Consider the following 13,507-nt stretch of genomic DNA (forward strand, 5'->3'; position numbering starts at 1 on the left):
GTTCCCATCACACTGTCTCTGAGCGCCTCCCAAGTCATGCCAGGATGTTATAATTCTGTCCTGCTGAAGACTTCTGTATTGGCTCCAGTCCCGTGGGCGACAAGGGAAGCCTTTGTGCAGGCCTGCTCTTCCAGTTCTCGCCCACATGTGCTTCACAGAGTGGGTCACTCAAAAAGAGTGGCACTCAAAACAATGAGATCAGTGTTGGGGCATGCTCACGTCATGTCAGCTTGATGGACTTGACAAAAAAGCAAAGTGCTTTGTCATGGAATTTGATTTTCCTGTGGGGGTGTATGGCTGATGACAGCACAGACCTGACCTGTGGAAATCCACTCTGTCATCTAAATCACGCCATCTGGCCAATGTGGGAATGGTGGAAAAAGAAGAAGAAACCACGTTTCTCATTGTTGGACTAACCAGAAGGTAAACAGACATTCGGATGTCTTCACCGGAGGATCAAGATAGGAAATTTTGCTCAATTCCGTCTGAGGCAGGATCATGTGATTGAATAATTATTGCCTCGATTAAATATGAACACAGCAAAGGGGATCTGACAGCCAAAAAAAAAGCATTGGTGAAGTTTGAGCTCAAACTGCAGCTGGTTCCAGGTTGAGCACAGCTTGGACATGATTAAAAACAGACTCATGGTACTCTTAAAAAGTGAGAAAAAAAATACAGTCCAACTGTTTCTTGCACTCACATCTTTAAACAACCATAACAAAATCTGAAAAATGAACCCCATCCAAGCTGATTGTCTTTCCAAACTTTAATGACACTATTGCCCAAACAACACTTCACTCTTTCTAACAGCAAACATTTCATCATCTCTAAACCAAGCAGATGATTTTTCTGTCAAAGGGAAATTCAGAGGCTGATATCAAAAAGGTTAACAAATAGCAGTCAGGGTCAGTTTTCAGATCCAGTCAACAGGTTTCAAGTAGAACTGACATACATCCAGTGACATGCTCTACAACAGGACGGGGTACCTTGTTTCATAACCCATTTGAAAAATAAGGTCTCTTTGATTTTCTTTCCTGCAGTGTAGCACCATAACAACCTATCTCACATGCACAGCAGGCATGCCCCTTGTTGTGTCTTGTATGATATTGCCCACAGCTGTCAATAGATAACTTCTGTCCAAGGAGTCAGAACTCAGCTGCAATCAGTCACAAAAAAGTCTGTTTTTCATCACAAAATGTCCCCAATCTGTCTTGTAAAGCCCTGTAAAACAGTAACTTGTATGTTCCAGGCAGGCCGAGATGTAAAGGCATTAGCAGGCATAGGGCTCTCTCAGCCCGTTCCAAGTCATCCCGTAGGTTTTCTAGGTTTACAAGCATTCCACATCCATTTCCATCTCACTGCCGTCATGGGCGGCAAAGCCACCCCTACCTGCAGTAAGTGCCAAAGGAATTACATCAAGTGCCACATCCCCCTCTTTTCCTGAGTGACCACAGCTCATATACTCAACCAACCTTGCAAAGTTAAAGCAACTTATATAATTTTGATTTATTCCCTTGTGAGAAATACCAGATGCTACATTTTTTGTAGGGACTTCAGGAGTCCTCAGAGACGATCTAAATTACCTAAACTCTCAGGTTCATGGAATGCCAGACCCAGAAAAGCTTGAAACGCTGAACATCTTTCCCTGATTGTCAGTGCTACGCTATCTGAGGTTTCTTGAAAAGAAACAGAACACAACAATGCACTTATCTACTCAGCAGTTCTGTCTTGCTGAGCCCACAACCACAAAGCATGCTTCGCATTCTGTCACACATTTGGCCACAGAGCTAATCCTATCATGCCCATTGGCTTCAAATTAGACATTAGCAGCGTGACATTTTCTCTTACCTTCTAATGTGGTTCCTGTACCCAGGAGAGGGTCGCCCAGACCGGAGGAATACCGAGCACTAACAAACAGTTCGTATTCAGTGGTAGGCCGGAGGTTCTTCAGCAGAGCCTGGGTGGTATCTCCCTTAACGGAAATCTCTTTCCTCTCGCCTCCGTCAGCAGGTTTGAAGGCGATGCGGTACTGAACAACGTTCCCCGGGGCAGCCTCCCAGGCCAGCTTCATTGTGGATATGGTCTCATCAAAGACACGAAGGTTACGAGGAGAGCCACGGACTAAAAGTGAACAAAAATGAATGAGAAAAAAACCAAATGCAGAAAAATTCAGGTCTCAAAATACTTTACTTGTAGTTTTTTGTACTCACCTTCCTTGGTGGTACCATCCACCTGCATTGCACCTCCTACACCCGAAGCGTACTCAGGAGATACAGACACGCGGTAGGTGGTGATGGGGAAGAGCTCCTGGAGAACTATGGTGGTTTCTGGTCCAGTGGTCTGAGCCTCCAGTACTTCTCCTGCTCCACTCACTGGAGTGTAGGTCAGGCGGTACCTGATCACTGAACCTGGAGCAGCTAGCCATGATACCCTGAAACTGTTGGTTGTCTCCTCCGTCACTCGTAGATTCCGTACAGGTCCTTGTTCTGAAACAGCAAAAAAAAAAAAAAAAGATTCAATTTTGAAAGACTTTTAAAAGATTTCCGCTGTCGTGCACCAAATCCAAGCAAATAACTCACCTTCCAGAGTGGTTTCTTCACCAGTTAAAGGGAAACTGTCTCCCTTTTCATACTGTGCAAATACATTGACTTCATATGTGGTGAGGGGGAAAAGGTTGGGCAGAACAGTTGTGGTGGTATCATGGGGAACTGCCATAGAAATGTAGTCTCCTGTGACATCTTCAGCCTTGCGGAAACGCACAAGATAAGACAGGACATCGGCGGCGGCAGCCGTCCAGGTGGTGCGGAAGCTTCGGGAGGTAATCTCTGAGAAACTCAAGTCTCTGGGTGGAAGCAAACCTGGAAAACAAAGATTACTTTTGTTAAAAATGTCTGTTTTTCAAGTCCAAATCACAATTGGATCTAAACTCCTGAATCAAACTGTAAATCTGCTAAATTTATGAGGCTGGCTGAACTTTGCTTCTGGTCTTGATCTTGGAATGTTACACTGACTAATTGGCGAATGTTTTTGGATACAGGCTTCAGTGTCTGCAAGCGCAGACTGTGGAACAAGACCATTTCACCGCTGTGTAAAACCGCTACAACTTTTTTATTTCTCTAAGCTTGAGTTGGACTTTTCAGTCCAACTATGACCATGTTAAAATATCACTGCTGTTTCTGTAGCTTTGACATGAGAAAGTGTGAAAAACACTGAAGAAAAAACCCAGTGTAAGGAGTATATGTATTGTTAACTGGCAGGCAATGAGTAATGAATCATTATTTTTTGCTGTGATAGCTTGACAACAACTTAGTATAAATATTGTAGATTTAAGAGTCAGTCTGCACCTTCTGACAGAACTGGCGCTGAACCACTATGCTACTAAAAACAATCTGGATAAAACAGTGGCTCAATGTCCAAATAAAATAGAGTTTTAGAATGGCCATCACTCAAAAGACAATAACCATGGGTCATGCCAAGAGCTTAAGACAACCAACTGTGGACGCATTCCAGGTCGTAGTTGATAAAATCAGATATTCTGCTATCATACTTACTTCTCTTTTTGATGTTGAGCAGCTCCTGTTCAATCCTCAAACAGATGGACTGAGTCAGTTCTTTGGAGATCCTCTGAAACGCGTCAAAGTCCTCCACCTCGTAGACGTGAGTTTCCGATGGCTCGTTGGCAATGGCCTCCAGCTCTGTCCTGACGGCATCCTTCACACCAACGGCAAAGATCTCCACATCAGTATTCCTCAGCTTGGTGGCCGCATCCTTGAACGAGTCTGATGACTTTCCATCGGTGATCAGGACCATGACGCGAGGGACGTTCTGTCTCGCGCCACGATTTTGGATGAAGATCTTCTCGCGGACGTAAGTCATGGCCTTGCCAGTATTAGTGGAGCCACCACGGTAGGGGAAGGTGCGCACGGCTTTGACGACGGCACTGATGTCGTGGTGGGTGTTGAGAGCAAACTCAGTGTGAGGGTCACGACTGTACTGAACCAAGCTGATCTGGACCTTGCTGGGTCCAATGTCAAAGGAATTGACCAGAACCTCCAAGAAGGCACGGACTTTTGCAAAGTTTTGTAATCCAATACTGTAGGAGCCGTCGACCAGGAGGACCACATCGGCCTGCACATCCACACCCAGAGAGCACTCTGTTGAAAGACAGGACACAAAGGGAGAAATTGTAAATAAGCAGGGAATCAGAGAAGAATACAGACATGTGCACAAAAACAAATGACTGTACCGGTTGACACTTTGACAGGCTGGGTCTTTTCCATTGCCATGATTGATTCGCTGGGGGTCAGACCTTTGAGGGCATACAGGCTGATCTCATACTCGGTCTCAGGGGAAAGGTCACGGACGTTGATGGATGTTTGTGTAGGTCCGATGTACAGCTCCTGGCGTTTCATTCCAGGAAGCATGGGAATGAGGGTGAGCTTGTAGCCCGTGATTTCCCCGAGTGATGAGTCCCACGTCACCCTCATTGACTTTGAGGCAATTTCTGTGACCTGCAGGTTAGAGGCTGGCTCCACCACTGCGGAAAAAAAAAAAAATCAACAAGAAATAAGAAAATGTTTTACTTGGATAATAAAACTCTTTTGCATCTATTTTGAATCCCACATGGACTTTTAATGAACAATATTCAACTCACATTCTTCACCGCTGACAAGTGAGCTTAGCTGGTCATCGACACCGGAGCACACTTCATTGATGATCTTTCTCTGTACTTCTTGGATCTGGTCAAAGTTGGGCACATTGTACACGTGCTTGTTGTGAGGCATGGAAGCCATTTCTCTCAGCTCATCTTCATCTGCTCCTTTGATACCTGAGTGAGGAAATTTAAAACCAAACCAATAACTCACGTGTTCTTGCTGTCTGCTGCACAGCTGTGACAGACTGTTGACAGTTTAAGACTATTGTCTATGTTAAGGGGGAAAAAAACAGTATTACACTTTCTCTGAGCCAAATGTGGATCTTGCAATGAGCAATCAGTGGAAAACCAATTGGTTTCCAAGAAGAGGCAGTCTTCCACATGGGAGAGAGAAAATTCAACAGAACACTGAATAATAAACCATACCTAGAACAAATATTTCCACTCCGATGTTCCTGAGCTTTCTAGCATGCTCCTCCACTGGGTCCTGGGACTTTCCATCGGTGATGATCATGGCTACCTTTGGAAAAGCTTTCCTGGATCCAGCCGCCTCAGTAAAGATGTTTTGTATCAGGTAATCTATGGCGTCACCTAAAGGAGAGTGCGCAAGCTTTAAAAGAAATGTACTCGCCACAATGTCAAATTCATCAAAATCACCAAATTAATGAGCACATTACCTGTCATTGTGTTCCCCCCTTTGTATGGCAGTGAGTTGATGGCTTGGAGCAGGTCTCCTCGTCTGGTGTAGCGGGTCAGGGGGAACTCTGTGCGGGTGTCAGTGCTGTACTGAACCACGCCCACTCTGGTCTTGTCCTCGCCAATGTCAAAGGCTCCAGCCAGGGCGCTAATAAAACTACGGATGTGTTTAAAGTTTTCTCTGCCCACGCTCCATGAGCCGTCCACCAGAAAGACCAGATCTGCAATTGCACTGACTGAGCACTCTGCAGAAAGACGGTGGAGAAACATGGCGGTTATTCAAGATCAGAGAGTATGCAGCATGTTGTGATCGATCCAGAGTAGCAACAGCTTGGGTTTTACTAGCGTTTAATGATGAGTGTAAAAACCCAAAATGCAGAAAACCACATCTTTATAAAGTCTTAAATTAAATTGATTTCCAATCCAAAGATGGCAAGGCAGAAAAAGCTTGATCTTGGAAAAATATGACATATTGGTCCATTTCTCATGTCCGTCTACATAAAATCAGATCCTTGACAGTTAGTTGGATCGCAGAGAGATGTGCATTCTGACATCAAAGGAAACGTCAGACTGTGCCAAACAGTGGGCTGGTAGAGTGATTCCAGCAGACAGAGGCAAAAAAAAAAAAAAAAAAAAAAAAGTGGCTTCATAGACTAAACATTCTACAAAGGTTCCACCAGAAGATTTTACTTTTATACTCTCAAATCCACAGGGTCTTAAATCAGAGGTGATATTTTCTGGAACATTTAAGACGACTCTCTCGGAATGATTGGCCAGGCCTTTGCGGATGGACTTTAATCCTCGATCCCCCCGGCCTCATTGACTCTAAATTTGAATCCTTATGTCTCCGAAGCCACACAACCAAGGGAACTTTTATTAAGTCAAAGGGCTCAAAATTAATGTTGAAGAACAATGGTTTTAGTGCAGGAGATTAACAAAGGCTTGTTTTGGAATTGTGCTCACAGTTTCAAGTCGTAAGGTCATGGAAAAACTGCCAGTCATCACAGATTCGACATGAGTGGAAAATAGTTTGGCAACTCGATTAAGAACGTAGCGCTTGATTCTCGGTCTCGGTGGTACAATAAAGGCATCACTGGTTGACAACCCCCATGAAACATAACATAACCTTTTTCTCCTGGCATTAAGCCCCCTGTTGGTTTTTTTTCCTAAACCTTCCCACTGGTTTCAATTAAAGGAACCAATGAGTGCTTTCCCAGTCACTGTCAAAGTCCTGTCTGCTCCCCCAGCAACCGCCCCAAAGGAAGGTGCATGCATGCCTGACCAAATCATTCCACCGGTAAAAAAAAAAAATATTATGGTGGCAGGTCGGAAAATACATCTACATTTTTTGGAAAGCCACTTGGGGGTAGGGAGTGAGAGGTGGCCCAGTTCAAATCCTGATTGACATCCCAGTAAACATACTCACTGATTGCATCGGACTGTGGCCTCCTGACTCGCTCACTGGTGTTACTGGACTGAACTGAAACACAGGAAGCACACCCTCATTCACTATGTGTCCAATGGAAAAAAAGAGCAAGAACATTGACGCGCCATGAAAGGCTGACCCAGAAAGTGAATTCAGACACTTAACTTAGCAATAACGAGCAAATATAAAGTCTATAAACAGATAGAAGAGAAGCTAGATGTCACCAGTGCACCAGGTCAATAATGTGATTGAATTTATTCTGTTGCAGAAAGAGAGTTTTCGGTATTGTTGAAGAGATTTCACTGTCTGATCCTCCAGAGGGCAAATGAGATTTCTTCAAACCATCAGCATGTACTTACTAGTCAGTTGTCCAAAGATTGGGATGCTCTCTTCTGTCCCATAGAAGGAGTTTATGGACACTGAATAGTCCAGGTCAGGTGTCAGATCAGTGATCGAGGTCGTGGTGGCGTATGCATCAAGGGTAAAGTCTCGAGTCGGTTCATCTAAAAAGACAATATACATCATTAATGAGGTCCAGCTTTCTTATACAGTGTTTTTGGTTTCAGAACATAAGTCTCTACCAACCTGCATCTGAGGTTACGTATATTCTGAAGCCCTCTATACTTGATGAGGGTCTCCTCCATGACATTTCCACTGAGTTTTCATTTAGAATTTTAAATTTCAAGTCTGAAGGTGGTTCCACTGCAAAGGAGACACAAAATAGCATTAAATCCCAATACATACGGCAAAAATGTATGATTCTGATTTTATTTCTGATCAAAGTAAAGGCATTTTCAATCAAGCATTCAGATTAATTCCCAACGACAAACGCTTCAAGACTGAAGCGGACTCGTTTGTTGTTGGGGGGCAGAGACACACAGCAGTGACGTCCATTGGCGAGGGTGACAGGAACAAGGAACGACATTGAAAAACAGTGTGAGAAGCCATTTTTTTGGGGGGGGTGGGGTTGGAACAAAATGGCGCTTGTTTGAGTTGCCCGGCCCGGAACGGGCCGGCAACTCAAGCACTTTCATACAAATATCATGAGCACGACTCCACGCAAACACTGAGTGAACCATCCAACACATGCTGAGTGCAGTCATTACATCGCATGCCCCCGACCACACACTGAAAGACTGAGCTCAGGGTACAAAAAAACAACAATCATTCTCAAGTTACTGATTATACAATGGAATCGAACTGGCCGTGTACTTGTTGGCGTAAATCTCCACATAATTGGACACCATATGTTTTATATACGTTGTATATAAACATATTTGACAGACAGAAGAGGTGGTTTGGTTTTTATTTGGTTAAGACTCTTCAGTGAGTAACACATCCATTGCAAACCTTTTAAAAAAGAATACACAGTTCGTCGCTGGAGACTCTTGTGTACTTTTTCACTGACAGCACAATGCATGAGAAGGCATGAGAGAACAAGACTTCTGTGGTCAATCAAATACACTATAACAGAGAAGGTGTACACATTAATTTAAAAAAAAAAATCAACACACACAAGAAAACAGTGTGACAGGATCACGCTCCTTCACACCGAGCTGATCACAGCGTCATGCATCATGTACATGAGAAAGTTGTTTGACTCAACAACTTTGATGGACTGGACAGTATTTTCCATGTACAGTTGGGACCACACAGACAGAGACGACAAACATATTTTAAAATGATATTCTTATTCTGAGGTCTGGAGGGCTGCAGGTGAGGGGAAAGGGCTTGTATTATTTACATGCAAGTAATCTGAAGAGATAAGTACCAAAGTGTCCGTTCACCTTGGGAATCTCTTCTCTTTGCTGTTGTAAAGCAAAGTATTTAAACATCAGTCCTTGTTTTACATGCAAATGGTGATAGAAGCAGGATTTTTAACAACTGAGGACGAAGTCATGAAAACAGGGCTGTGCAACTTTGCGTTGAAGAAAAAGTCATAAATTAAATGTAACGATGTAATAAATACCAAGACTGAATGATTTGTTGTAGGTGCAGTGGTCACATAGATTAACTCTGACTTTTATTTTCAAAGGGAAAGTTACTGCATATGGATCTGCTGTTGAATAATGACTGAAAGTACAGGAAATCCAAAATTCAACCGAGTTTTACTATTTCATCCAACAGTGAGTGTGAGTTTAGAGTTAATGAGGACTTGACAGCTCTGCTTTACTTCAGTCTTTAATGAAAGTGTTTGTGTTCTTTTTACGTACCGTTACTCACTATGCCGTTGAAATGAATTGTTTTCCTGCCAAATCATGCAAAAATCAGATAGCATTGTGTTTACATGCAACCTAAAGACTCTCACATGATCAATTAGTATTTAATGGAAACTTTAGTAACTTAAACTTGGTTCTTTTGAACTTGGTACCAGTGCTTCATCACTGGTGCGATCAATCGTCATGCATTAGAAACCAGCACAGAGCTGTGTCACATCGGTTCATGCCTGCTGTTAATAGGAGGAGGAGGAGGCCAAGAATATCATTGTAAAATACACTATGAGGACAAAGCGCCATAGCTTGGGACACACTGAATGTACAGGCAGACGACGAACAGGAGCCCACCAGATACTCAGAGACTGGGATGGGAGAATCACCAACCTGGCACTTCAACTCAAGGAGTCCCGATGGACCCTGTCTCCCTTCATTTCTCCACCAGAGAGCATCTCCAACACTAAGGGGGGGGTGTAGAGGTGTGTGCCGGGGCATGGGTGTGTGGGCGTGGCCGAGACGGGTGAGTTTGGAGCATGAGTACGACGGAACGAAGGATTTAAATAAATCGAGAAGGGCTTTTTTAGGATGATCTTCAGTTGCGTGACGCGCCTTCGACTCCCACGTCGGGTCCTAGCGAAGCTGTCCGAGCACGTCCTTTCAATCTGTGAGGCTTTCTCGGAGCACATGTCCTTGTGGTTTTTTACAATGTAATCAAGAAACAAAGGCAGTAAAGTTGGGAATAACAATCGTGGGGATGAGATTTGGATGTTGCGGTCGCGTGTGTCAGATGGAGGTCCGTCCCATCGGTTTCTAATATAAAGGGCACCTCTGGGACCCCGGAGGGTCCGCGGCCTGGCTACTGTTGCGTTACCTCAACCTCCAGTCAGCCAGCAAATCCCGAAACCGAGCCGCTGCCAGGAGGAGAGACCGAGAAGGAGGAGGGAAAGAGCGGCGACTCTCCCAAAGAGGCCGGACAGATGCCAAAGTAATTCCGCAACATGTGCTGACATTAAACATTACTGCATATTAACTTTCCATATGTCTTGCAACTCAGCATTTTTTTGCAAAAAGCCCGCAAAAAGGAGCCGAGAGAAAAAAGGCTCTTTGTCTTTGTGCTGTCTGCGGATTAATTGGCTGCTCTCGTATTTCATCTTTCCATTCCGTTAGTGGAGATATGTGAGTGAAGACTCCTCTCACCGCGCAGCGGAGCTTCCAAAGCAGGGGGGGGGGGGGCAGCAGTTTTCCATACTTGCCATTATTTTAGACCAAACTGTGTGCATGTGAAACTGCGTTCAGCAATTATACTGTCAAAACTTATTCTTTATCGTCTTTAACTTGACGAGCACACATTGATTTAATCCTGATTTAGCATTTCAATACCTAATTACCAGGGATTTTGCTCCCTTTTTCGTTTTTTTGGCTATGGAAAAAGCACAGCCGTCATAAAACTAACACAGCAAAACTTCAAATATTTACGAGGAACATTATTTTACAATATAACTTTCGGCTTGTAGATTCGTGCCGTGCTTTTTTTTATTGCATCTAATTAGATACTGTAAAAAGAAACTTCATCATGCTTGGTTTGTTGTGTTTGCCAGATCTGAACGAGAAAATTGCTCCCGAAAGTATCGGTTTGGAGCAGGAAAAAACTAAAACTGCAGCCCCGAAACACGAGTAAGCCAGACCTGGATCTGGATCGGACATCAAAAGCTTGTAAATGAGTCTCGACAGACAAATCTGACAAAATATGCAACGAGTGAGGCAAAAAGAAAACATAACAGTCATCAAGGAGTCAATCACATAGTCAAAATAGCAAACACAAGAAAGAGACTTTATTCAGTTTATCAGTACAGACAGTCCGACGCTGACAAAGTGATGACTTCCTGACATTGAAGGGATGGATTACACTATTTGAAGTGGGGCTGAATGAGGCACTTATCCATAATCCTACCAAACATGGCAGCTGGAATAATCTCTGAACTTTTTAGACTGGAAAATGCAGAGCTGAGGACAAAAGAAAACTGAGATTTTAGCTCTTTTGAAAGGATCAAACACGCTCCAGACCTCAGCCTGACCACTTCTCCAAACCGTGCTGACCCCGGTGATAAGTACCACATACAGCCCCACTCTCAAAACATGTCAGCCTTCCCTTTAAAGTGAAAGGGGTAATTCCTGTAGCATAAATTACCAGAGGGGATAATAAGAAGAAGGAGGGAAAGAGGAGGTAAAGGAGAAGAGGAGAGTGTGTGAGTGGAGAGGGTCCAGGTGGTTTCATTTACCTTGAGCGTCTATGGAGGAGAAGAGCGCTGCCAGGAAGGCAGCCGAGGCCAGCGACAGCCCGAGCTTCATGTTTGGCCCTAAAGAGTCAGCAGCGCATCAATCAGTCTGCGGAGGAAAAGGAGAAAGAGTGAATTCAAGCTACAGATCGGTGTGTTTTATAACATGCAAAGGAAAATCCCAGTCTGCTTTGAACTGAAATTACATAACCAAAGGAGCGCGGGCAAAAACGCTCCCCTTGAGTTATGTTACTTTTAATTTGAATCCAGATTGATAACTCTAATTATTTAACCATCTATCCATCATAAGCACAAACAGAGCAAGATCCATCTAGACCCTCTTGCACAACATGTGCCACACCTCGCTGCGTTCAGCTGACACCCAGAGCCGGAGGCAGCGAGCGGCAGGTACGCAGCTACTGGGGAAGAGAAGCAAGGAGCTGATCTTTATCGGGTTTGACTTCATAGACATGCATCAGGAATGCAGTGTTCTCTGGTACTGGCAGATCGAACATGGTCATACATATTTGGTTTTGACTTGCTTAGAGCGTACAAGTCTTCCCTCGCTTGGGTGGAAATCACCACAATTATTCACATTAATGTGATTTATTAAGTAGTATCTTGTTTGTTCTCAAGTATTTTATCTTACACTCAAGTACAATTTACACTGTCTGCACCCACAATACGAGCTAGATAGATAACATTTAAATTCATTATTTTAACAAAAAAAAAAAAAAATATCAGCTTGAAATCTCTTTTTCTTTACAGTGACATAACTTTTCAGTTCTGTGCTCAAATATTCACATTGGTGAACTGGACTGAATGCCAGCGGTTGACAGTGAAACAGAATGTAGAGGGAAAAGCAACTTGCAGTTAAATTTTTACTGTCATCTCAACATTTTCCTGTTTAATTAGTTTTCAGAGCTCTCCTCCTCTGGTTGAAAGCTTGAAAAATTTTAATGTGCTTCAAAAAAATATAGATTGGGTTGATTAAAACGTTTTTTAATCTTGAATGTCCTTGCTTATCTCAGAACTTTATTACAATCTTGCTTTTTTTTTTTTTTTTTGCAGCTTTTGAAAGCAGAATGTGTATTTTAATTAAGTGGACCAAATTCTTCTAAAAAAAAATATTTTAAAAGAAATATATATAAATATAGATATAGAACCAGTATTAACTTTTTTTTTTTTCTTTAGAAAAACGACAGGCAGACCAGTTAGTTTAAATGTTAAGACAGGCTGTGCGCCCCTCCTGGTGCCCAAGCAGGAACACTGCAGCTCCAGGGGCCGAAACCTGTCTTCTGGCTCCTCAGACAATAATAAAAAAAAAAAAAGTTTCTAATAAAACAATGCCAAATAAATCAAACATCACAAAAAAACAGTCTTAATTGCTATGGACGCACTGCATTTCCATATTGTGCTGAAAAAATCCAACATTTTCATTCAAAACTATTCTAAAAAAAAGAGAGATCAAACCATTTATAAGTGTAAATGAAGTTATTTATCTTTTTCCAATAAGTTTTGTGAAATTTTCAAGTTTTACAGCTGGATTTTTGATGGCTTTTGTTTGGAATATGGGTGAAAATATTTGATGCGCAATTGCGCACAAAATGCGTAAAACTTCTCTAAATTCTATTCCATGAAAATAAATCATCTTTGACCCTGAATGTGTCCAAAAATGAGAATATAGCTATGAATAAAATGCTTTTTTGTTACTCACCAATTCGAATCCCCCCTAAAAAAACGAGCAGCCTGCCTGTGGAGAAGTCAGAGAGAAGTTTCGGGAGCTGCGGCGGGACGCGCTCTCTCCTCTCTCTGGCTACTGGAAGCTCCGCCAGCAGATGTCCGAGCAGGGAAAGCCTCTTTCCAAGTGGGAAGAATCTTTCCACCATCAGCTTCTTAATAAGGGAGGGGGGCCGTTCCCGGCTCTCCGTTTACCATCATATAATGCGCCTCTTACGAAAGCTCTGCCTCCCGCCTGATGCATGTCCCCCGCTAAGACCGATCCGGTGTTGGAAATGATTTTTTTCTCTCTCTTTCCCTCCCTCCTGCATTCCTTTGGTGAGAGATTTAATGAGTTTCCAATGCCAGTATGACTTCACAGCAGGGTCACATCTGGCCAGACAACAACCGGGGAGGGGAAGCGTTTTATTTGCGCAACATGCAACCCCATCCAGCTTATTTACTCGGATGTCAACTGGAATTAAAAAAAGTTTTATTTTCTCTGCTTTTTAACAAAAAATAA

The 13,507-nt window shown here is 43.1% G+C and overlaps 1 protein-coding gene across 3 annotated transcripts in view; it reads right to left on the reverse strand.

Annotated features, from left to right (window-relative positions):
- Positions 1-13,120, reverse strand: part of col12a1a (collagen, type XII, alpha 1a) — a 52,543-nt gene extending 39,423 nt beyond the window's left edge. For 2 of the 3 annotated variants that reach the window (XM_030116681.1, XM_030116682.1), the window contains exons 1-12: positions 11,269-11,338; positions 7,362-7,478; positions 7,136-7,279; positions 6,777-6,830; positions 5,332-5,595; positions 5,081-5,245; positions 4,655-4,828; positions 4,247-4,537; positions 3,552-4,154; positions 2,580-2,858; positions 2,211-2,486; positions 1,849-2,121 (exon numbers count right to left, since the gene is read on the reverse strand). In XM_030116681.1, the coding sequence (XP_029972541.1) occupies positions 1,849-2,121; positions 2,211-2,486; positions 2,580-2,858; positions 3,552-4,154; positions 4,247-4,537; positions 4,655-4,828; positions 5,081-5,245; positions 5,332-5,595; positions 6,777-6,830; positions 7,136-7,279; positions 7,362-7,478; positions 11,269-11,338 (2,710 nt within the window). Of the gene's footprint in view, positions 1-1,848; positions 2,122-2,210; positions 2,487-2,579; positions 2,859-3,551; positions 4,155-4,246; positions 4,538-4,654; positions 4,829-5,080; positions 5,246-5,331; positions 5,596-6,776; positions 6,831-7,135; positions 7,280-7,361; positions 7,479-11,268; positions 11,375-12,982 lie in introns of those variants that run through there. The other variant, XM_030116680.1, reaches the window with a different exon arrangement.
- Between the last annotated feature and the right edge of the window lie 387 nt (positions 13,121-13,507).

The sequence above is a fragment of the Salarias fasciatus genome, chromosome 19 (genome assembly GCF_902148845.1).
Source record: "Salarias fasciatus chromosome 19, fSalaFa1.1, whole genome shotgun sequence".
Classification (NCBI taxonomy): Eukaryota; Metazoa; Chordata; class Actinopteri; order Blenniiformes; family Blenniidae; genus Salarias; species Salarias fasciatus.